At 35.1% G+C, this 25,664-nt stretch overlaps 2 protein-coding genes and 2 pseudogenes across 4 annotated transcripts; 2 read left to right on the top strand and 2 right to left on the bottom strand.

The window, feature by feature from the left end:
- Nucleotides 1-3,318: 3,318 nt before the first annotated feature.
- Nucleotides 3,319-5,654, top strand: LOC143634998 (uncharacterized). 2 transcript variants are annotated; one of them, XM_077102926.1, is made up of 4 exons: nucleotides 3,319-3,361; nucleotides 4,615-4,724; nucleotides 4,812-4,900; nucleotides 4,971-5,654. In XM_077102926.1, the coding sequence occupies exons 1-4, from the start codon at nucleotides 3,339-3,341 to the stop codon at nucleotides 5,217-5,219; spliced, it is 471 nt and encodes a 156-aa protein (XP_076959041.1). In that variant the 5' UTR covers nucleotides 3,319-3,338; the 3' UTR covers nucleotides 5,220-5,654. The 2 variants fall into 2 exon arrangements, with proteins under 2 accessions (XP_076959041.1, XP_076959040.1); XM_077102925.1 differs by having other exon boundaries at nucleotides 4,615-4,900.
- Nucleotides 5,655-13,539: 7,885 nt separating this feature from the next.
- Nucleotides 13,540-16,693, bottom strand: LOC143634997 (small ribosomal subunit protein uS5c-like; annotated as a pseudogene). Its single transcript, XR_013153976.1, has 3 exons — nucleotides 16,244-16,693; nucleotides 14,402-14,604; nucleotides 13,540-13,794 (listed from the first exon to the last, which is right to left on the bottom strand). The product of XR_013153976.1 is annotated as a small ribosomal subunit protein uS5c-like (transcript).
- A 5,116-nt stretch (nucleotides 16,694-21,809) lies between these two features.
- Nucleotides 21,810-22,500, bottom strand: LOC143634987 (uncharacterized). The gene is made up of 2 exons (XM_077102918.1): nucleotides 22,425-22,500; nucleotides 21,810-22,327 (listed from the first exon to the last, which is right to left on the bottom strand). The coding sequence occupies exons 1-2, from the start codon at nucleotides 22,498-22,500 to the stop codon at nucleotides 21,810-21,812; spliced, it is 594 nt and encodes a 197-aa protein (XP_076959033.1).
- Nucleotides 22,501-24,556: 2,056 nt separating this feature from the next.
- LOC143634985 (antimicrobial ginkbilobin-2-like protein) lies at nucleotides 24,557-25,453 on the top strand (annotated as a pseudogene).
- Nucleotides 25,454-25,664: the final 211 nt, after the last annotated feature.

The raw sequence follows: 25,664 nt of genomic DNA, 5'->3' as shown, positions 1-25,664 counted from the left end.
AAATTCAATCATTTCTTAACTCATCAAACTTAATAGTTTTCTTTTTTAATTTTCAAAACATACGTTAAAAACACTTGTATCTCGAGTCATCATAATTCATATAAAGTTTGTTATTTTTCTGAAATTTTTGCTTTAAAAAGAACATAGAGTTGAACTCAATCAACGTGATTAATCTTTTTTCCTTATTTAAAACCAAATTTTTATTTATTTATTTTATTGGTCGTAAGAAAACCTGAATCGTGGATTTATGGCCCTATTAAATACTCATTTTGATATCGTTTTTATTTATAATGTATAGTAATCTATTTGTTTTGAGGGTAAAGTTAAAATACAAAGGGAGACAAAAATGAGAAGTGTGAGAAGAATTTGTGACCACACAAAAATCCTCTTAAAATTAAATTCAAAAAAAAATAATAAAAAAATCATAATTCAAAATATAAATAAAAAACGAAAAAAAAATTAAAATGAAATAAAAAAAATTGACGAAAAGACACAATGCCGAGATCAAAGACACAATGACGAAAATGAACAAAAGACACAATTATAACTAAACAATACACAATAGATAGCAAAATATAACACAATGCCGAACAAAATATAGCACAATGTTGAGTAATATAACACAGTATAAAGAAAAAAAAGACACAATGTCAAGGAAAAAGACACAATCAATGACGAAAATAAATACAAAACACAATGATAAACAAAAAGACACGACTTTTTTTACTTAACATTGTGTGTGTTTTTTTATGAGTATGAGAAAGACGGTGGAAACATTTTTGTGTTTTCACTTTTTTAATTTTATTATTAAATTTTGAGTTATGATTTTTTTATTTATTTTTTAAAAAATTTTGAGGGGTTTTTTGTATGGCTACAAATCCTTCTCATCCTCCTTATTTTTGTTCCCATTTGTAGAATAACTTGACCTTTATCTTGAATGTATTTTTTTTATTTATGGAAATTCAGGTTGAAACCTTATTCACGCCGTTATGGATTATTTTCTTGTATGCATGCAAGTTTTTTCTTCTTGAATCTTTAATGATCTTTTCTTTTGCACACTTTTAATTAGAAAAAAGTTATACTTGTCGTAAAACGAAGCCCTACTTGCTATTCTATATACAGAAAAGGGTTAAAATAAAAAGAAGTAGTTTCCTAAGAATGGTAAGAAGGGTATAAAATTTGAAGTTTGGAAACTATGCACCCTAAATCCTAGATCCTAGGAAACTATTGGACATTTTAGAAACTAACAATCTCAACCACCAGATCTTAAATCCAATGGCCTATAATTATTCTTACCCTTTCTAGAAAACTATCTCTTTTTATTTTAACCTACCCCTATATACATATACCATATTAACATTAGAGAAATATAGAGACAAAGACAAAGAACGAAGAAGAAATAAATTCTTATGATTTCCATGAGCCAATGTCCATACATAAGACCCATATTTATAGTGATCATTACAATAAACATAAAGTTAATGAGGATAAATGAATAGCCACTTCCAACCAACAAATGGATTTATAACCATAATAAAAACAAAATTTATAACACTCCCTCTTGGTTATCAATATATTACGCTAGAGGAGTTGCCTCATTAAAAACCTTGCCAAGAGTTTTTATGGGTCAGGGTCAAACAGGTTTGGATCAGAACGGGTCAAAAAGGGGTTTCTGGTCGAATTTTGTTTTGGTGAACAAGGACAACAGAGGAAACATTTTAGTTTTTTTTTTAATTTTTTGTTTTTGATTTATATTAAGTTATGATTTTTTTTGTTATCTATTTGAATTTGTTGTTGAAGGGTATTTGATTATAATAGAAACCCCTAAAAAAGTAATAAAAAAATCATAACTCAAAAACCCGAGAAATAAATCGAAACTGAAAAACTCGACGAAAACGAAACTAAAAACCAAAATAATTGAAACCAAAAAAACCGATCAAAACGAAACTTAAAAATTGAAACGAACATAAATGAAATTGAAAAAACCGACCAAAACGAAACATAAAACCGAAAACAAATCCGAAATCGACCAAAAAGAAACAAAAGAAACCGAAACACAACCCGCCCTATACGAAAACTCGTGTCGTCTCGAAACCTGATCTGAGCCAAAGCCTGAGCCGAACTCGTTCCAATCCACAACCCGCTTTGCGCCAAAACCTATCTCGTGTGTGAATATGTGTCACTCTCCAAAACCCGTTTCGACATGAATCTGCCACATATCCTTAGGACACTAACCCATATCGACCCAATTCTTTAAATTTGTCGACCCATTTTGACTCGGACTTTAGAAGGTGAAATTTAAAGTGACCCATTTGACCCTTTTAATAAAATATCTGATCTAAACCAATCCATATAATTTTCAAAACCAACTTGTACTGACCCATTTGAAATGCTTTGGGTCAATTATATACCTTAATTTTTAATGATTGGTCCAAAATAGTTTCACACAATTCTCGCTTTATAATATGTGTGTAAGAATGTGACTTTTATGTATAATAAAGCGTAATATAATATTGTATGATATGATATTAGTATTGATGTATTATTAACTTTATATCAGCTGGATAAAGTAATAATTTTTATCTATATTAAATGCAATATTATATTAGTCATTAATTTCTTTTCTTTTGCATTTTGGTATTGATAATACTAAAAGTTGTTCTATCTCTCTTCAGACTTCTATTCATCTTTCTCACCTTAAAAACTCTCGAGGCTTCAGTTTTTTTAGTCTTCCATTGATCGGCATTCGGTGAGAATCTGCCATCCAATAATTTCATATCTCAGGTAAGAAGCAAAATTTATGTTATTAGTTTATTAGCAGGGGAAAAATCAAGTAGTTCGTTGCCCCCGAGTCATCGAAATTTGTCATATTTTTTAATGTAAGCTTATATAAAAACCACAAGTCATCGTAATTCATCATTTATTTTCTTAATAAAAAAGATGAATTGAATCCAATCATACTTATTATTTTTATTGTTTTCAAGTTATACGTTAAAACATATGTACGCTAGTGATCGTAGTTCGTTTAATTTTTTTCTTCTTCTGAAATTTTAACTTTTAAAAAAGCATGAGTTAAACCCAATCAACGTGATTAATCGTTTTTCTTTATATAAATCCTAAATAATATTTTTTATCGTCCGAGTTGAACCCAGTCAACTTAATTTTTTTAAATTGCTTTAATTTATTAATTTGTGATAGAAAGAAAATTCGGGCTTGTGGTCCTAATAAATTAAGTTCTAACTCAATAACTTTATTTATTATAGCTTATAACTTATTTATCTTGAATGCATTTTTCTTTTATTTATGAAAATACAGGAAGAAACTATATTAATACGGCTATGGATTATTTTCGTCTATGCATGTAAGTTTTTTTCTCGACTCTTTAATATCTTTTCTTTTGCACACTTTAATATAGAAATAATTATAGTTACAATAATGATTTTATTAGTAGTTTTTGAATATGTAGAACACAATGAGGCTGTGGTCAAGTGGCAAAAGCAAAGCCTTTAACATCTGGGGTTGGGAAGTGAGTGGGTTTAAGTCCCATACACATAGGGATTAAAAGAATTTATCGAAAAAAAATATGTAGAACATAAATATTATAAATTGCTTCTATTTAATTATTAAGTGCTTCTATTTAATAATAATCACAATTATTAAATGCTTCTATTTAATTGTTATTTTGTTTTTTAATTCGTCCATAAATATTAAAAGAAGTAAATTTATGAATGCTGAAAGCAACCAGTTTTTAAGGACCATTGTTCTGTAAATTTTAAATTCTTTATTCGTTATCAATTATTAAATGTTTTAATATAATTTTCATAATAATCAGTAGCATTAAATTCAACAATATTTAATTTCTTGTTTTTTAGTCATATTTTATAGATGGTAACCCAGATAAACCTTTCACTAGTAGAATTTAAAAATAGTAAGATTGAGCCTTCGGTTTAACCTCGGTCCTAACTGCCCACAATTATTTTGGGCCCTTTGGTTGGTAGTTTAGGCTTCAGGATTGATTGAGATGGGAAAAAAAATTTGGTTTGCGATATCACACTAAACGGGTTTGACCCAAACCGTTTTTCAACCCTACCCATCGGTTTGTAGATCAGTTCAAATTCTCGCGCCTTAAAACCGATTTGAACCTGATCCGATTTGAAATTATTTTTGGAGGAAAACGATTAATTGGTTTCAGCTTGAACCTATATGGTTCCTATTGATTCGATTATTTCCCTCCTAAAACCGGCTTCCAACTCTAACCGTTTTCTAGCCAAATTGGTTTAACGAAAGTTGACCAAGTTCATTTGGGCGTAGACAAATATGGTCCGCTTTCTCTTTGTAAACCGTTTTGAAACCGAAAGTGACTCCGGTTCCATTGAAATATGTTTGAAATTGATACGTTCCGCCAATTTGAAATTGGTTTGAGTATATTACCATCAATACTAGTTTTGCAAAATCAATCCGATTATGAAAATTTTCAATTACCATTGAAACCGGTTATAACTGTAAGAGAAAATACTAAATTGATATCGGATCACTTATGTTTTTTTACAACATAGACCCATGGGCTCTTACTAGTAAACCTTAAATATGAATATCCTCCACTTCGTTTTTCAGGCTGCATTTTTATATGGCGGTATATATGCATGAACTAGGCATGCCTCAAATGGCGGAAACCTTTATTAGAGAAGCCAATCGCAGGGCTCGAATCATTGGCGCTGCTTCTGGTACGTCTTTATACATCTGTTTCCGTTCAATTTTGAAAGCAGTATTTACCAATTGCTCTTTATTAACAATTCACAAGTGTTGTTCAGGTGTTAACATGCCCCCCAGCTTCTTGGCAAATCAGTGGTGTGACCACTGGGAGACTGTTGAATGGACTCAACCAGAATCATCTGCTCAGGTAATCATCATCAATCAAAACCTTATAACTTCATCATGGTGCTCATAATGTATATCTTATGTAGGGTGAGGCCCGGGCCCGGGCCCGAGCTTGGGCTCAGATTCAGAATGATGCCCGACATCTGGCATATCCTCAAGGCGGGCTCGCTCGTTCAGAATATGACATTAACCAGGCCCGGGCCCGGGAAGCCTATCGCTTATGGCAAGAATCGGTAAATGATCCCCTGGTTTCTGGAAACATGTCTAGTCAGCCCGTAGCGGGGCCCGCACGGAATGATGAACCACCCCCAAGGTTATGTCTTTATAGTTTATATACCTAATACATGTTACCGTTTATGTTGGTTTATTTTACTTTTCACACTTTGCATACTTAATGGAATTACTTCCGCAGGCACACCAATGCTCAGGTTTCTCATCCGTCACGCCGCAGGGTATGTTGCTAATACGTAGGGTACTCACAAACAATAATAATAACAATAATCTAAATCTTTGAATAAAACGAACGATCCAAGTGGTTAGATTTATTAAAACTAGACTTTGAGCGAGTGTTTGAGCCACATGTTCCCTTTTAGTTAGTTTTTATTATTTGACCCGCTTGAGATAAAACACAATACAACTCATATATAAGTATGTGGGTTAGACTCCATCTCTACTTCTACTTTGGTTTATAAGTAATTAAAACTTTACTTTTGTTACAGGCCAATAGATCTGGGAGGGGCCATCCTAGCAACTAGTGAATCGCGAGTCTGGTAGTTTCAATTTTTATTGGAAGTTCTTATTTTTAGTGCTAAATGATACATTATTATTAATTATTACCAAAACTATTTTATCTATCTATTTCTTGTTATGACTACAATTATTATCATCACTACTACCTATTTATTTATTATACTATTTCTTTTTCTTTATTGTCTAGAGGTCTGGTGTTCAATTTGTATTTCTTTTATCTAGTCTCACACATATGTTTCTGGAGTATGGGGTCTCTCTGAAGCAACCTCTCTATTCCTTGGGATAGAGGTACGGTGCCTACATTCCACCCTCTCAAACATACTAATAATGCCATTAGTGGGATTTTGACCGACTACGGTTGTTGGTTCTTAATAAATGCCTTACGTCTCTTTGTTTCAAAGTTTTTGAAACTATAACTTATCGTGTTACTATCTCTTGAAGTAATTTTGTCATCTAACTGATACTTTAGACATCATAATAGGTTCTTAGTTTATATTAGTAAGTTATTGAAGTATACTAACTTTAGTGAACTTACTTGAATTTCTATTTGCTAATTATGCATAGCTATATCATCAAGGAAAGTAGCTCATACTCTTATCATATAACTATATATGAGGGGTGGGCATAGTAGTAAATGAAATGACATGGCTTCGGGTTTTATTATTATGAAAAATAAACGCTCAATACCTTGTGTTAAAACACACAAATGCATAATATTAAGATATGCAGTAATTTGACTAGAAATGCTCTTACTTTCTTCCCTTGCCATCCAAAAGCGTCCACACTAGTAGATTCCTTTTGCTATTAGCTGTGGTCTGCTCTATGTAGACGTAACGAGCGTCGCATATTCCGTAAGACTAGCGGAATAACATTGTTTTGGGAAATTATTAAATGGAATTCAATATATTCTGTTCTATTTTCTCTTAGATGACTTCAACACATTCTTGAAGTTAGATAGCTATCTTTGAGGGGACTTGAGTTCTCCATGAACTTGTTAATGAGATAAGTGGCTTCAATATAAAGGTGTGGGGTGTCATGTTTCTCATCCCCCCATCTTTCATTACCTCTCTCTTCCAGATAAACTTTTTCTCTCTTTCGAAAACCATGAAATTGCTTATCTTTTTCATCCCTCCAACCACTCAACCTTTTTCTTTCTTGCTTTAAGAGTTTCTACCGTTCAAACTACACATTGACAATCCTCCTTATTTTCGGCATCAACACTATAACCACATGGCCAAACCATAATACAATGGCCCGGTGTTCACATGCCTATATCCCTGTCACATCACACTACCCCCTCCCCAACCACCACTACCAAGTATCAATTTCACACCCCACTTTCCATCTTCGATCTACTTCTGTGAATAAGATTTCATTCACATGAAGAATAAGATCCAAGTTAAAACTTGTTATCAATTCAATGATATTGACAAAGTAGTTTCTCCATGTGCATCCCGATCTCTATTGAAGATTTGTATAGAAATTAGTTCCAAGGTAAGTTTTGTGAGTTTTTTTTTGTAAATACAATTACCATATAGATCAAGATCATCATCACTCATATTACCACCTTTTAGAACATAGAGTTGTAGTGCTCCCAAGAGACAACCTTGCCAAACGACTCACGTGGCTCCATACCCTGGGAACGGTATAGTGAGTGGTGTTTTCGTTGTTGAATAGTTTGAGTTCACTTCAACTTAACAAGTAAATCTTGTAAAAGTAAACTTTTGGGTTACGGTGCGTAACCCAAAAACGAAAGGACACGGACACGGACACTTAAATGAACAAATTCATGTTTGTTTTTTAAGAATATGAATGTGTTCGATTATGTTTGTTAATTTCTAAACGAACAATTCATGAACATAATCGACAAAAAGTTAAATTTAGATAAATTATATAGCATACTATCGTATGATATATATATATATATATATATATATATATGATATAATATAATATTTGTATTGAATATGCATGTTTAATTTTATATAAGTTGGATACATATAATTGTTATATATTTGTATGAAATGGTTTAGTTACTCATTTCTTTCATTTTTTATATTGACCAATCACATATTTCTTAAACTCACTTAGGCTTTAATTTCTTTTAAAAGAAATTAAAGCCTAAGTGAGTTTAAGAAATATGTGATTGATCAATATAAAGAAATGAAAGGACCGAATAACTAAAGCATTTCATACAAAAATATAAAGCATTAAATATGCACATTCAATGCTAATATTATATTATATCTTATATATCAAACGATATAATATTAGCTTTAATATTGCATTTTTTATTTTTTATTAGTTGGATCAGGGTAATAATTAGCAATGCTTTAGTTACTCAGTTCTTTAATTTCTTTTGTATTGGTTAATAAAAAATTTCATAAAGTCTCTCTAGGCTTCAATTTCTTTTGGTTATTGGATAGCAAGTTACTTCTCATAGGAGACGTATCAATTGAAGAACCAAAAAAATTAAAGCCTTGATAGAGTTTAAGAAATTTGTGATTGATCAATATAAAAAGAAATGAATATTTGTGATTGATCGACATGAAAAAGAAATGAAATAGATGAACAACTAAAGCATTATTACCTTGATCTAACTAATAAAAAATATAAAAAAAATGCACAGTTAATGCTAATATTATATAATATGATATAACACCATATCAAATTATATCAGATGATAATAAACTATATTATATCTATATCTATAATATATATAAACAAAACCTTTAAAAGCTCTCTGGTTGCTCCCTACATTCTCTCAAGCCACTAAATTGCATTATTTGTAAATGGAGGTTTCTCATGCATTTGACCCGAATTCACGGGTATGGGTCTTACCAAACCCAGATATTCCTTAAACGGGTTATATCTCATTAAATTAAAAATTAATCTCACCAAATATTTGATATGGAAATCTTATAAAATAGGGATATACTAAAAATTAATATCTTTAAAAAAAAATTGATATCTGATTTCATTAAAAAATGATATATATTATTTATAATTAAAAAATAATTTTATAAAGTTAGTTTTATAAGCGAGTCATGGGTCTCACCAAACCCAAATAGTTTTTAAACCCGGTTATAACATCTCATTTATATGCGAAACCCTTTCGTCATCAAATACGAAGTATATTATTAACTTTTGTACAATAAATAAAATCAAAATTCCAAAAAAATATATAAATATTATAAACGAATAATGTAAAACAACCCCCGTAATACGGGGATAAAAGCTAGTTATACATAGAAGTCACAATTTTGCTCTAACACACACATATAAAAGTCACAAGCCACCAGATTGCTTTATTTGTAAATGGAGGTTTCTCATGCATTTGACCTGAATTCACAGGTATTAATCTCACCAAACCCAGATACCCTTAAATGGGTTATATCACATTAAATTAAAAATTAATCTCACCAAATATTTAATATGATAATCTTATAAAATAGGGATATATTAAAAATTAATATCCGATTTAAAAAAAATATTATTTATAATTAAGAAACAATTTTATAGTAAAAAAATAAGCGGATATATTTGAAATTTTATAAAACTTTATATTTCAAAAGTTATAAAAAAACAAAATATAAATAAAATTAATTATACTAATATGATATTAAAACAAATTTGGGTGCAAATAAGTAGGACGACGGATATTACAACCGATTTAACTTGGAAGACGGATTTTACAACCTGATGTAACTTGGACGACAGATTTTGTGCAAACTTGGACCGAGATATTAGATTTTTGACAAGTAGCATGTTATTAGTGGTTGTTAAAACTTGTTCGCTCGATTACAAATGTGTTGCCTCCAACAGCTTTTGCATGGGAATATTTAGGCAATATTCAAATAAAATAGGCCATATATGTGGTTCTTCTCCTAAAGGGGCTATTTTGGGAATTTTCACAACCTGTTTTTGTATAATGGACCGATGTGATGAAAGAATTAATGATTAGAGTTTAGAATTTGGACTAACAAACGATTCAATTACTGGAACATAATAGCCCGACTCGAGATGGGAGGTCTCCAATTACCCGATTCGAGATGGGAAGTCTCCGATACAAGGTTACCGAAAACCTAATACTTAGGTAATATTAAACATTGACCCCCCTCCCCTCCTTTTACTAGAACAGAAGATATAAAAGCACTAGTAGAATCATAACTTGCCCTAAACTTTAGTTTCCTTTTATTATTAGAATAATAACCGCTCCTAAATTTCAGCTATTCATTAACCACCTATCTCCTCTTTTAATAATTGATTTGACCAAGACATGGGACCGAATCAATTAATTACTTATTAATTTTAACTTAGCTGCACCAAAAGTGCTGACCGTTTGATCAACTACGTTTCCCATCCAACATGCCCATTAATACTCTCAACTTTCACTCATTGGACGATAACATTCTCAACTAACGATTTGTCTCCTACCACTCCCAACTTGTAACGTATTTTCTTATATCACTCCCGAACTTAACGGACCCTAACTCTGTTAGTTTTTTTTGCTGATGTGGCATGCTATGTGGAAAATACCTTATTTAAAAAAAAGAAAAACCTAACAACAAATACTATACACCTTGGTTTAAAAAAGCGTTAGGCGAGGCGAGGTGTTTTGGTTCAAAAATCCGAAGCGCTAGGCGCAAAGCGAGAGCTTCACGTATGTGAGGCGCTCAATTTAAAAATTACTAAAAAATTAATTATACATGGCATATTTTACTTGAAAATCAATCATAAAGATAAAACGTATCTGTAAAACTAAACATGAATACTTAATACGTAGGTTAAACATTATAAAAACATATTTAAAAGTTGCAAAACACTTAAATTCTTAAGAGTAAAAAGTAAAAGGTATAGTAAAAAAGTAATAATGAAGAAAAATACCTCTCGAGTCATAAATATATGTGTAATAATTAGGTGAGTTTGAACTAATTTAAAAGATGGTAGTGATAACTAAGGAGAAAAACTTGAAACATCTAGAAGGTTAATATTTGAAGAAGATAAACTTTGAATATGAAAATAAAGAGTGGTTTGAATTAAATATAGAGTGATAAATATATATAATACGGTTGGGTAATGTTTTATAGATGAGCCCCTATGTTATTATTTTAAGCATATGGCCCAAACAGCTACATTTTCAATCTAATTTAGACTGAATCACATGAGGCGCTGCCTCAAACGCCTCACGCCTCACCAGCTAATGCGCCGCCTCGGGGCGCCTCATGTATTTTAGCGCCTTACGTAAAATAAGGCGTTTTCAAAAACGCCTCGGGCGCCTCACGCCTCAGGTGCGCCTTTTTAAACCAAGCTATATACACACACACCCACACCCCACCACCGTCTACACCATGACACCACCGTCTACACCATGACACCACCACCACAGACCTCCGCCACTTCCGGGCTCTATCGCTACCTTCACCACTACCGCTAGACTCATTGCCTTCACCATCACCCGCCTCCATCACTGCCTGTCAAAATCCGAAACTCAAGTGTAATTGCCGTCGCCTCTGCGTTTTTCTGGCGAGTTCCCCCCGTTAATGATAGAGCAAGGATTCAAGGTAATCCTTTGCTTGCCGGAAAAACAAGTCGTGGGTTTCCGTCAAGCACCTTATCCATCATTTCACCGCCCACTACCACAACCACCACAACCTTCACCCTCCGCCACCACGAGTGTCTCACCCAACCACCTTCTGGAGTCGTTTGCTCGCCGGAAAAACGGGTTGTAGGTTTCCGGCGAGCACCATCTTCATCGTGTCTCCACTGGTGCACAATCTCCATGATCTCCATTGTCTTTCTACACCTCAACATTATCTCCATTGTAGAAAGACGAAGTAGCTGGAAAAACGAGACCTCCGAAAATGGAGGTTGTTGAGGTTTTATGTGGAAGAAAGGAGATGGCGTGGGACCCACAACCTGCTTTTTATTAATAAAAAAATCCATGTCACAAGAAAACTAACGGAGTTAGGGCTTGTTAAGTTCAAGAATGCCGGAAACAAATAGGGTGACAGTTGGGAGTGGTGGGAGATAAATTGTTAGTTGGAAGTGTTATCGTCCAACGAGTGAAAGTTGAGAGTATTAAAAACCAATATCCCTTCTTTTAATTTGTGTGTTTTCTTCATAATTGTTTTTTTATTTTTTTGAAGTTGATATTTTTAGTCTCTTTTGCCGAAACAGGTATGTGATTCTGAAACTTGGCGATGTCAGGCAATCACGATCCAATGAAGGTGTTTTATTCCAGTTTAATTCGAGGATGAAGTACTTGTTCATTGGCCTTTGATACTAGGATCAGATAATAAAAGAGCTAAAAGCCTAAAATGTCGATCTTGAAAGGTGGCTAGCCTTAAATGTTTTTACCAGCTTTATTTTTATTGATCGACTATCTTATGCAGTGATACATTTAAGGTTAACCGAACCATAATAACTGATCAATGAAGGTTTGGTTTGGTTTTGTTTTTTTGTTGAACCTAAAATTACTGTTCGATTTTGGTTATGTCCCAAAACCAAATCGAATCACATCTAACGTGGGAATCAAACAACACTGAACTTGTTTGAATGTTTGTTATTAGAATTATAGTCCAGGTTCATTCAGTTCATTATTGAGCTATAAGTTTGCCACTACTCGCACCGGATCTTGCCAATGGCTATATCATGAATGAGATTACATTTTAATGAGAGTACTTTTTGTTGGTTTGTTTATACCAAATAGGGCCGTCCAAACCGCTCGTCGCTCGCTCGGAAAATGTTCGCTCGTTCTTTCGCTCGATTGAAAACGAGCCGCTCTGCTCGGTTCGGTTTGTAAACGAGCCAAGCAACGAGCAAAGCTCTTCTTGGTTCGGTTTGGCTCGAATATTTTTAATTTATTTTATATATAATTATATATAAACAAATATATAAATATACAGACAAAACACATAAATATAAGCTTACAATTATTTTTACCCCTATAAATTTTTCATATTTCGTCAATTTTATAGTTTTATTTGTTTGCTTCAAGTTTTTATAATACTAGAAGTTTGTTTATATGATCATTACATCTCACTTCAAACTTATTTTCAATAAAAATTTACAATATATTACACGTTTGTCTAAAAAATATTAATTTATTTATAAAATATATTATTTACAACCTTCAAATTTGTTTCTTATTGAAAATTTTAACGTAAAAAGAAATAAATAATGCTCGAAATCGCTCGATGTTCGATCGGAAAATGCTCGATTCGAATTTGAAATAAATAATGCTCGAAATCGCTCGATGTTCGATCGGAAAATGCTCGATTCGAATTTGGCTCGTTTCGGTTTTCGCTCGGCTCGAATTTCAGCCGTTCGGTTCGGTTTAGTTGTAAACGAGCCAAGTAACGAGCAAGCCTTCACTCGTTCGGCTCGTGAACAACCCTAATACCAAAAGTTAAAACCCAAATTAATTATTTGAACAATTTTCATGCCCAAAAATAAAGCCCAAAAGTATAAAAAAATTACCCATAACCAAACTGAATCCACATATTAAACCAAAAACTGAAAACCGAAATCAATCATTTATTTAAAACTGAAAAGCCGAATTTCGGTTTTGTTTCTGCCTTAAGTCCAGAACCGACCCATTACCCATACGCATCTCTAGAAACCGCAAACCAAGTAGTCCTTACCATGAACCAGCTTTTGGTCCAAAACCGGGCCACATAAGTCTTTAAACCCGAACCGGAGGGTGCAATTTTGTTTACCTTGGTACCATATATCATATATGAAGCTCCAACAAGAAAAACATCTACCATTACAAACACAAAAGATATCAGCCAGTTGGAATGTTAGATCATTACATTCTAACAGCCTTCTGATATGAAGTAAAAAGCCTGAGCTGAAATAATAGGATTTGACAAGAAAAATAATACAGATCGTATATTCATACAATTATCTGATCATTTCCAGAGTTCTTCCATCGGGATCCCATGTTCACGAGCAACTTCACTAAACTGTCTCATTTGCTGAACCGCAACAACAGTTGCTCTAGCATTGTTGAGGGCGTTGTTACTCCCGAGCTGTTTCCCCAAAGCGTTTTCTACACCCGCCATTTCCAACACGATTCTAACTGCACCACCGGCAATGACACCCGTACCTGGGGATGCGGGCCTTAGCATCACCTTGGCTGCACCGTAGTCTCCATCAGACCTGCCATTATAATGATCAAAATAATCAATACTATAAAATATAATATATATTAAAATTTTATATAAATAAGAATTATCACATAAATATATATTAAATGTATTAAATACAAGCCATATAAATAATAGGCTTGCAAGATAGCTCAAGCTTGATAAGTGAGGCGTAGGCTCAGATTCGTTTATTAAACAAGCTTGCTTTTAGGCTCAAGCTAGGACTCGTTTATCAAACAAGCTAATATTATTACATATTTTAATTACAAGCAAATGTATGTATATAATTACGAACTATAAAAGATAATACTTGTTTCACTTCAAATAACCAACTAATTTGAGTTACGACATAAAATCAATATATAAATTTTAATTATAGAAATATACGGGCCAACTCGGGAACACACTAGGTCGATTCGAACATGACCTGTTTAGCTAAATTTCCTTGATTTTGCACAAAACAGACCGGAACCCGTATAAACTCAATCCAAACCCATGAATTTTGTGTTAGGTTCGAGTCATGTCAAAAAATAAACACCCCTAAGTACTTGAATCATGAGGTGACTTGTGAATCAACGCGTATAATTTTGATATGTAAAAGAAACTTAAATCATATTTACCTGTGGGGAAAGATCAAATATTTGGTCATAGGGACTGTGATAATATTCCTTCGAGCATTAGTAGCCGATTTCTGAACGGCGGCAACCACCTCTTTAGCTTTCCCAACACCGACACCAACTTGCCCTTTTTTGTCTCCAACCACCACAACCGCCCTAAAATGCAGTTGCTTCCCACCTTTCACCACCTTTGTCACCCTTCTTACCTGCACCATTAACCTTTTAATTAAACGGGCCGGGACAGTTTTTTGGTCAAACCCAACTCAAAAGTTGCAGGGCGACATCTAGATGGTCAAACAGTCAAATAAGGCATTGCTAGAACTGTGTGAAATTCAATACATATATCTAATGTGTCAAAGTGCATAACATAAAGTCATAGTTCTTGTTCAAGATAATGCAGAAACAAAAACTAATCAAAATGTTTCCTTTGACATTTCCAGGTCAAACCAGTAATTCTAAAATGCAAAAACTGATGCCAAATTTGTTGTAAACTATGAGCCAAAATTTATCTAATTTCAGCAACACACGTTAAGACAATCAACGCAATCACTATATCTTAGATTTAAACAAAATCCTACTTATCAAAAAACAAAATTCAAGAATTAGCTTTCATCAAAAAGTCAAAATGCCCCTCAAAGCCCCAAACTATGAGTAGGGGTGCGAGCCAATCACAAGTCCTGAGACTCTAATAAAGCTCTTTTAATTATTGAGCCCAAGTTTGAGCGTCATATGGGAGCATGTTTAAGCTCTTTAAGCCTTATGTATCTTTAAGTTTTACCTCTTTGGGACTTCTATGTATTAGGTTCGGATTGTACAACCAGCTCGAGCTGAGCTTTGGCTTGTTTAAGGTTTTTTTTCCCAAAATATATAAAAATAGTTAAAACTTAAAACATATACAAATTAACTAATAAATAATAACCAAGTCAAGCCCGAGTTTAAAAAACAACTCACGAGCCGAGCTCGAGCTCACGCAACTCAAAACAAGTGGAGCTCAAGCCTAATCGAGCTTGTTTACCTCTATGTCGTGTCTATGATCCAACATTTGTCTATTTGCAGCAATACATGTTACATACCAATTAATTGATTAATTAATAACAACCGAGTCGAGCCCGAGTTTGAATAAACAACTCACAAGCCTAATCGAGCTCATTAACTCCTAAGTCTATGGGCCAACATTCGTCTATTTGCAGAAATACATGTTACCACAATCAACACAACTACCATTTCCCAAACCCAACCAATTAACTAATAAATAATAATCGAGCCCGAGTTATCATAAGTCAAAACGACTAAATGAGTTCGGGCTCAGCTCAAACAAAAAACGCACTAATCAAACCAGTGTTTTTATAACCGGTTCAAACCGGCCGGTTGAACCGGTTCAACCGGATTTCGCATAGCAGGCCGGTATTTTGAGTCCAGTATTTTTGGCCGGTTTGCTAGAACATCGTACCAGCGGTTTTTATCTAAAATACCGGTTTTTACCGGCAAACCGGTTTTATGTCCGAGAAATTGTTGATATTTGCGGCCCATATTTTTTCAAAATTACAATTAACCTAACAATTAGCATTCAAACATATAAACTTTAAGACTATTTTTTTAAAAATTGAGTGCTTTTGCATTATTTATTTTAATATGGATTAACTTTTGAATTATTTTTTGTTATGGAATCATTTACTTTTGGGTAATTTTTGGATCGAAGTTACTTTCTATCAGTTGAACCTTCCGATTTAACCGGTTATACCATTTTTTAGCCCAAACAGGTACCAGTAAGATACAGGTTTTTAAAACATTGAAACAAACAAAGCAATTCAAGAATCATGGTTGAGCAAAAAGTCAAAAAGTGACCTGAACAACTCTTTCTTCAAACCCATCTCTAATCTTATCCTTCTTCACCTTCCCAAACGAACTCGTCTTCTTCACCTTCGAATCCATCACATACACATCATTACCCAGCACACTCTCCCCACTATACGCCGGTCCGTACAGCTCCTCATACGCCCTGGCAATCTGTTCCTCAGTCTCCTGCGGGCCCTCGTCGAACGACGGCGGAGCAACGAAGCCCTCGGGCTTTTCCGGCGGGTCAAAGGTGGTGATTTCATCTGGGTCGACGGTGTCGAAGAATGTGGTGTCAATGTCGGCTGCGTGGGTTTTGATTGATGGGAAAATGAGGGGTTTGGGATGGAGAAGGAGGTGGGATGGGGGTGGAGTGGGAGAGAGTGGCGGCGGAGAGAGAGGGTGGAGAAGGTGGAGGAGAGAGATGAAGTGAGAGAGGTAGCCATGGTGGAAGAGATGATGATGATGATGATGATGATGATAATAGAAGAAGAGAGTGATAATATAGATAAGGAAAGTGGTCTTCTTATCTTTTAAGATTATACGAGGGAATGATGTTAATAACATTCTAGTTTTGTTTTTTACCGTATTCGTATAATTACACTAAAAATTATTATATTTTATTTAATGTCGACCTGAATGATATTACCATCTTTGACTTGTTCGATTATGAGGGAATGATGTTAAGGATAAGGGCCTCTAGGAGACGGAAGAATAAATTGTCAGGGCGTTTAAAGATTATGAGGGAATGATGTTAAGTACCCTTAAAGTAGTAGGGTTGTTCATAAGTTGAGTTAGGTTGGGTTTGAGGTCAAGCTCGAATTTAAACGAGGCAGCTCAGCTAGGATCAGACTCGAAGTTAAACGAGCCTAAGATCAAGACATGACCGGAGACGAGCTTAGGTCGAGTTTGGTTTGGTTACAAAAATGATCCAACTCAGTTTAGGATGTTTCAAATTAAGTTTTTTTTAGCTAGTTTTATTCGAACTTTTATCGAGCGACCCATGAGTCACGAGTTTTTTGAACAACTCTAATTTTAAGTTATGGCCTAAACTAGAAATTTAACCCCATGCATTGCGGCGTGAAATTCAATACAGCATTGGCACTCGGTACTTCAAACGAGAGAGTAATACGGAACCATGGGAAAAATTCCATATAAATATAACCGTCGTATTTGTGAAAACCGTGGATTTAAAAATGACGTTACAAAAATTAACGTTAAAACATAGATAAAAAAAGTTATCGTGTATATTAGTAAAGTTAAAAAAGGAAAAACAAAGGAACACCAACTTTCTTAAGTAAAGGGGCTAAATGTGTTATTAGCCAAAGTTGAGGCACTAAACTTGTGTTGATTAAACTTTAATAAAGTAAAGGGAGTAAATATGTATATTAGTAAAGTTAAAAAAGACACGAATAAATTTGAAAACTTTATTAAAACAAAAGGGTAACTTTATTAAAACAAAGGGGTTAACATGTTATTAGCAAACTTGAGGGATTAGAAAGGTTGAAAAGAAAAAACAAATGAATTTCAAAACTTTATTGAAGTAGATGGGCTAATCATGTCATTAACAAATTCGAAGGATTAAAGTGACAAGAGTTTTCTCTTAAATATTTTAAAATTTGTGGTATTGAAACTTGTGATTGGATCAAGTTATGAATAGTGTCATATGTGAGTGTAGCCATATTAGCCTTTTAGTATATATATAATGTTGATATTAACGGGATTTTAGTTAGATTCGGGTTGATATCTGACAGGTTTACTAGAATGACTAGTTAACCTGTTGATTATACTAGAGTAAATGGTATTTTATAAAGTTTTTATATTGTATTTTCCTCGTAGGGTGCATGAAAACAAAGACTTTTTTTGTATTTTCAATTCCAATCTTCAAACTATTACCCGTTTGCCAATAATAATCTATTACTACTATTCGGATGTTAAAACATATTAACTCAATTTATAAGTGTACTTGTAATTATGTTCTACTGAAACTGCTTGTATGCTTAATGTTATATTGGCGGTGTTTCTACAACGGGTATAACGATAATGAGAGTATGGTAGGGTGATGATATGGATGCTTCCAGGGCTACCTTCCATCTTGTACTTACAACACGAAAGAACTCGTTAAAGGGGACTAGAGACCGGGGTTTCTGGACCAACCTCCAATGCTCAAAATTAGTAATTTATCCCATGAAAGTATATAGATAGTAAATATAGATATGTATACTTGAGATAGATAATTCGTATTGGTACGTTGTGTACCCAATCGCAATTCGCCGGCGTTCCGGTCGCCGGAGAATTCGCGAATTCAAATTCCGGTACGTTTCGATCCCTAAATATTAAAAACTTAAATCGCGATTTTGAATCTGAAGGTCGTCGCTCTAATTGAACAATAAATCGAGTATCCCAATTTCTGGTATGTCGGACCAAAGCAATTGGCGGGTTTCTATAATTCGATTCTTCCTTGTTTGGCCGGAATTCTAGAACATCGCTTCTGGAATGTCGCTCCAAACCAATCAGAAGTTGCGACTCGCCGAAAAGAGGAAGAAGAAGATGGGAGGCGGCTGATATGTAATTTTAGGGTTTAAAAAGTTTTGATAATTTAATACTTAACCCAATACTCTATCATTCTTTACATTTAGTCCCTAAAGCTTATAAACTTACATAAAGCCTAATAAAAATGTAAAATTAGTTTGTGTATATAAACAATTAACTCCTTCTATTACCACTAGTTTACGTTTGATCATTAAACTTATATATTTATACATAAAAAGTATTAAAATAAATTTATAATATATATAAATTATAAATAGCTAGTTATTTATTTGGTGCATCGAACCGAACTACATGGTACACCATACCGGTTCGTACCAAAATGAGCCTACCCCCTCCATACCGAATTCGTCTAGCCTAGCGAACCGCGTACTCGTACCGGAGTGTACCGCGATTTATGTGACTATGGTTGAGACCCGACGGTTAAAGAGCAGCTGAGGCGATTTCAAGCTGTTTAACCGGTGACTGGTCATTGTGGTTGGAGTGAGCTGATAGTGTTATGCCTCAACAGCTCATGGACTTAGCAACTCAAAGGACTAACAACTCAGTTAATGATGATTACTCTTTGGAGAGGATCTCTTAGTGAGTAGTATTATGTGGAGTGTTATTATATAGAGGAGTAGGAGGATGTAGTGAGAGTGGGAGAGTTGAAATGAAGAGAGAGTAGAGAGAACGAGATGATAACACAATATCTGGGGTCTCCTTTTATAGGTGCTATGAGAGCTTCCTCGAGGAAGCTTAAGCTTCTATAAGAGGAATGGGTCAACTTCTCCTTTTAGCTTACTCAGACAAACCATCCCTCTTTGATGTAACTTGTAGTCTGCTTTGAGCCTGCAAGCAGACATAGTTGCTTTTCTTCAGACTTTAGCTTTATGTCATATTATAGGTGCCAGACTTTAGCTTTATGTCACATTAGAGGTGACAACCTAAGGTTTACTATAGCGAGGAGCTTCCCTTGCAAGCCCAGATATGGTGATGAAGCTTCAAGCTTCCCAGCTTAGCTGCTGTAGTTTGTGGCTTCTTAGCTGTTAGGTTTCTTTAGCTTGTGAGTGGGTAGGGGTACCCACGTCATCAGCCCCACAATCAGAAGTATTTTGAGTGACATGATAAATGCTTCTGAATTAACTCTTTTCTTCACGAAATCCCCCATGGGTGTTTAATGCTTTTGGACTCAGCAGTGTTCCTCTTGTTAGACCAATGTACATATTGTAGCATCTTGAATGTTTCGTATTTGAATTCGTTTATGTTTAACCCGACTCGGGAATGGAATTCAGATATTTTGTATTAAATTTTTTAAATGACATTCACGTTATAACACCGACTTAAGACTTTCTTATTGCATCATCTCGTTTTCTTTTTCTTTTTTACGTTTTTGAGCACCAGATTATTGTTTAGGAGGCATATTTAATTAATCAATTGCTATAAGCCTAAAAGTCAATAACAAGATAACAATACAAGTTTTTCACTATTGACCAAATACTAATGAAGAATATTTATCATTCAAGTAATTAAGCATTATATACAGTAAATTCCGGATAGTTAAAATTGTTTGACCTAATAAAGATATATACCACTTAAGTAATTATCCAAATATCCAATCGTTCGACCGAATAGTGGGAACAACCATAAACTTATGTTGAATTGTTAGGAAAAAAACGGTCTATGTTGGAACGCAGGTTATTGGGAGATGTGGGAACAAAACCTCAAAAGATATACGCTCAAGGATATAGCTTATGAAAGTCAAACGCTGCACATAGTTATGCAATGTACTCAAGATATATCATATGATTCATATCCTTTAATGAACGCTTAACGTATCTAGCGAGATGAAATCTTGTTGTAGTGGAGCAATCTTGTTGTAGTGGAGCAACCGTTGCAATCGTGTTCTCTCCAGATTGTTATATATATGATATATGTGTTAAACCTTAGACAAGTGAATCAAAAATCATATACACGATTGTTTATGCGACTCATTTATTAATAATAATAAAAAACCAAATTTATACTAAAACAAAATAAAAGTAAATGAATTAAAAAATGAAATAACCCAAATAGTCATTTTGACCCCACATTCCAAGATTAGCCTCTCTTCTTAAAATACCCGAAGGGCCATCCAAAAACATTCGGTTCGACCATTTAAAACCTGTCATATGTCGAATTATGGAACCATCAAGATCTAGCCATGTGTGATAATAAAAAGGCGGTCCAACCGACTTCAAAAAGAACTACTAATTTTACTGTTTCCGACGAGATATACGGACATAAAAAAACAACTGGCCTCACGGGATTTCAAAGTGCTTCTATCGGACCGATTGCCTATCACTTGTTCTTCGGAAATAATATAGATACCGTAGAAAAAGCACACAAGGTTTTGATCATCACAGATTAATGTGGAAAATCACACCGCCTTCCCTAACGGAAACCTGTGATTTGTTCTTCGATAGATGAGTTCGTGATAACAAGAATCATTACCCTTTGTATAAAGAAGACGAATGCCCTGATTTGGCTTGCCAAACTTATGGCACAAAAGATTCCAAGTATTAAAAATGGAGATGACAATCCCAAGGCTGTGACTTCATATCCCTAGGTATTTCAAAGTCCTAAACCAACCCCCTGGCAACCTAAATCGGCGCCTTCACAAACTAAAGCGGCGTCCTCACAAACTAAACCGGCGGCATTACAACCTAAATTGTCTGTCTGACGAAAGCACTTTGAAATACCGTCAGACTAACTGTTTTTGGATGTCCATTTTAGGTATATATATATCTTTTGAGAAAAGGTGGCTAATCTTGGAATGTGAGTAATCAAAATGACTATTTTGATCATTTACCTTTCACTGGTATTCAATAAACAAAACCGTTGTTAGAATACAATTAGCAAGTCAAAAACTGTACATGTATTTTGAACAAAAACCATATCATAGGACATAGGTTTTTTTTTGAAACTTAACTTTCATTAAAAAACACCAAAACACAAGGCAACCTATCACCAAGGTGGGAAAAGGAAGCCGAAAACCAAACAAAGTATTTTACATTAAATCAAAAGAACACCATCGCTTCCAATCAACTACGCCTCTTTTAAACCTATGTTTGTACCACAAAAACCCCAAAGCCTTTATATCGGTGATCAAGTCCGCTACCTTCGTGTCTTTACTCGAAAATATTTTTTCATTCCTCGCCTTCCAGAGCCGCCAACATGCTATAATAATGATTCCATGGAGTACCGTCTTCTTATTCCCCGAGATGGCACAGTGCTCATGCATTTCCACCAAATCACTAACATGAAACACAAACATACCCGGAATCCTACACCATCTAGATATCCCGTTCCAGACACCCGCTGCAATACCGCAACCTGTAAGAAGATGCTCAATCGTTTCATCACAGGTCTCACACCAAATACATACTGGATTATCCACCGGAACACTTCGTCTCAACAAAGCCATCTTAGTTGGTAGGCGGTCCAAAAACGCTCTCCACATAAAAATGTTGCATTTAATAGGAACCCATTTGCTCCACGTAAAGCCGAACCTCTCATCGCTGTTTCCTGTATGTCGCAACCACCTTTTAATCGATGCCACACTGAATCCCAAATCCTTTCCATCGATCCAAACCCAAGTATCTTGGTTGTTTGTTATCCGCACCTGCTGTAGCATTAATTCCAATTGTTGTTTGGATTCTACCTCCTCCACAGTCGAAGGAGAACGTCTCCACTCCCATGTAATAATCCGAACATTGCTTTGGAACCTGAGTCTACCACTAACACAAACCCGTTTCTTTCTTTCTTTCTAAGTTGAATAAGTCCGGGAACTTATCCCTTAACGGCTCATCACTCAACCAACTATCTAGCCAAAACCGTATTTATTCTCCATTACCAATTTGCCCACGGATCCTGCTGTTAAAACCGACGCCTTGAACCTTGTGTTTATTCCAAAACGACACAAGGTTTCTCCATACTCCTTTAATAGAATTATTAACCGGCGCCGCACCCCAGCTTCGACTTGAACCGTGAATGGACGCAACCACTCTCCTCCATAACGCCTTTTGTTCAATATAAAACCTCCAAAGCCACTTACCAAACAACGCAATATTATTTATATCTAATCTTGCTATCCCCAAACCTCCATCCCGAATAGATTTTGTAACGATTTCCCACGACACCCAACTCATCTTCCTAACCTCATCCGATCCACCCCATAAGAAACGTCTCATAAGACCTTCCAAATTATTAATTACCTTCACAGGCGCCTTAAACAAAGAAAAATAATATGACGGTAGACTGTCTAGAACCGATTTAATTAACGTTACCCGGCCACCAATGGACAAAGTGTTAGCTTTCCACTTCGACAACCTTCTCTTGAACGTAGAAACAACCGGCTCCCAATTCGTAGTACGATTCATGTTCGCCCCGACCTTAATGCCCAAATAAACAAAAAGGAATATCACCTGCTTTACAACCCAAAGCTTCAGCTTCAATCTTTAAGTCCTCAATATCTACCCCTACAACATACAAAACCGATTTATGCAAATTAATTTTCAATCCGGAGCACAAATAAAATATTCCCACGATCCTTTTCATATTAACAAAATTGAACTCAGACCACTCCCCCATTAGCATCGCATCATCCGCATATAACAAATGTGATAAAACCGGTCCGTCGTTAGGAAGCCGAATACCATCAAAAGCACCTATATCACACGCCTTATTCATCAAACCCGAAAAAGCCTCCATCAAAATAATAAACAGAAATGGGGACAAGGGATCACCCTGACGAACTCCTTTTTGAAAACCGAACTCGAAAGTTGGCGACCCATTTACCAAGACCGCAGATCTAGCTGAAACCAAAACCCCACGAATCCACTCACACCACTTCGAAGGAAAGGCCATTTGATGAAGAACCGATAACAGAAATTCCCAATTGACATTATCTTAGGCTTTGTCAAAATCAATTTTAAACAAAAACATTTCCCCCCCCCCCCCCGCTTTTTTGCCCACGAGATAACCTCGTTTGCCATTAGAGGCCCGTCCAAAATGTACCTTCCTGTCAAAAACGCAGACTTTTTTTCTGAAACAATATTATTCATACACGTTCTCAATCTATTCGCCAGCACCTTCGACACCACCTTACTAACGCACCCTATGAGATTAATAGGACGAAAATCTCCTAGAGTATTCGGATCTCCCACCTTCGGAATAAGAGTAATGAACGATGATCCTACTACCGCACTAAACCTCCCAACTCTGTGAAATCGATTCATAATGTCCACGAAGTCCTTCTCAAACAAATCCCAAAAAGTCCTTAAAAACCGAAAGTTGAAACCGTCTGGACCGGGCGCTTTATCCGCACCACAATCAAATACTGCGCTTTTAATTTCCTGCCCAGAAAACATTTTAATCAAATCCGCTGCCTCCTCCGCCTGTAACCTCTTCAACCCGTACACCAAAAGCTTCGGTCTTCTAGCACTATTCTCTTTAAACTTATTACTGAAAAAGCGAAGCACCTCACGCTTTATGATATTCGGCTTCGACTCCCATATACTTCTAACCATCAATCCCATAGGACATAGGTATGTCATTTCTTTAATTGATCTCACAATCTTAGCATCAAATATGTTATAATCGAGTTGACTTTTTATAAAGCAGCATATTGTTTTAACAAAACTGGCCCTTGGGTTGTATGGCCAAATCCAATACTAGGTTGACTTTTTATATTTAATTATAAAAGAAATAGACTATAAGTTAGCCAAATAGTAAGAAAGCAACCACAATCCGAAAATGGGAAAGTTCATGTTATATACAATGTTGTTTATCTTGTTAGGGTTTGGTTTTGTCACTCATGTAGATGGTGATTACACCACTGCTTCCGACTGTTTACAAGCTCGGAACTCGACTTTGAATACCGCCTACAAATCAAACCTTAAAACACTGTTGGATTCGCTAGCCAAAAATGTGCCTCTTCAAAAGGTTTCTTCAATACGAGTGTCAGAATAGGTTCCAATCAAGTTTATGGTCTAGCATGGTGCCGGGCGGAGATTTCTCCCCGCACATGCTCCGAGTGTTTGAACGATGCTATCAGCATGTCATTAAAGGATTGCCCCGGAAGCAAAACATTGGTGGTGTGGTCGATCTTGTGTAGTTTAAGATTCGCGAACGATAGCGTGTATGGTCAACTTTGGGATACTTCATCGACGAGTAGTGGCGATGACTTGATAAACCATGGGTGTTTTCAAGAGGGTTTTCTATGATGCTATCTTTAGCTGGAAATGTTTCTAATCAACCGTTGATGTTTAACACGGATGTTGTTGATGCTGGAAGTGATGGGAAGAGGTACGGGTTCGGTCAATGCAGTCCCGATTTAAGTAAGATGGATTGTGAAAAATGCTTGGGGGATCTTTTAAGGACTTCTTATAAGTTGGTGTTGAATCAAACGAGTTGGGAGTTGCGGGCAATGAGTTGCGGTTTGTGGTATGACTTTATTCGATTTTACAACGACGGTCCAGCAGTTTCGAAGCCGATTGCTTCAGGTACGATAATATTAAGAATAATGAAATTGCTAATTTAACTATGATTTATGACTAATTTAATTAATGTTATGCAGGAGGTGGAGAAAAAGGGTATAACGGAGACATGACCTTGGCTTTCGTAGCACTTCTTGCGTTCCATTGGATTTGAATGAATCCAAATCAAGATCAGAATTAACAATGTAAACTGAATGGGCTGTTTCAGTTTCTGTTTGTTTGTAACTAATTTGTAAAGCCAATTAATAAAAGGATGTGGTTCTAACAATTATTCGTTCGCCAAAGAAAATGGAGCTCCTAAGTTTATGTCCCACGTCAGATGGTATTAGAGCTTGTGATATCATTTTATATCGCTTATGTCCCAC

Source organism: Bidens hawaiensis, unplaced genomic scaffold (assembly GCF_021521415.1).
Source record: "Bidens hawaiensis isolate Kalapana, Puna unplaced genomic scaffold, B.hawaiensis_p1.1 tig00007372_1, whole genome shotgun sequence".
Taxonomy (NCBI): domain Eukaryota; kingdom Viridiplantae; phylum Streptophyta; class Magnoliopsida; order Asterales; family Asteraceae; genus Bidens; species Bidens hawaiensis.
This window is presented reverse-complemented; position numbering and strand designations above follow the sequence as displayed.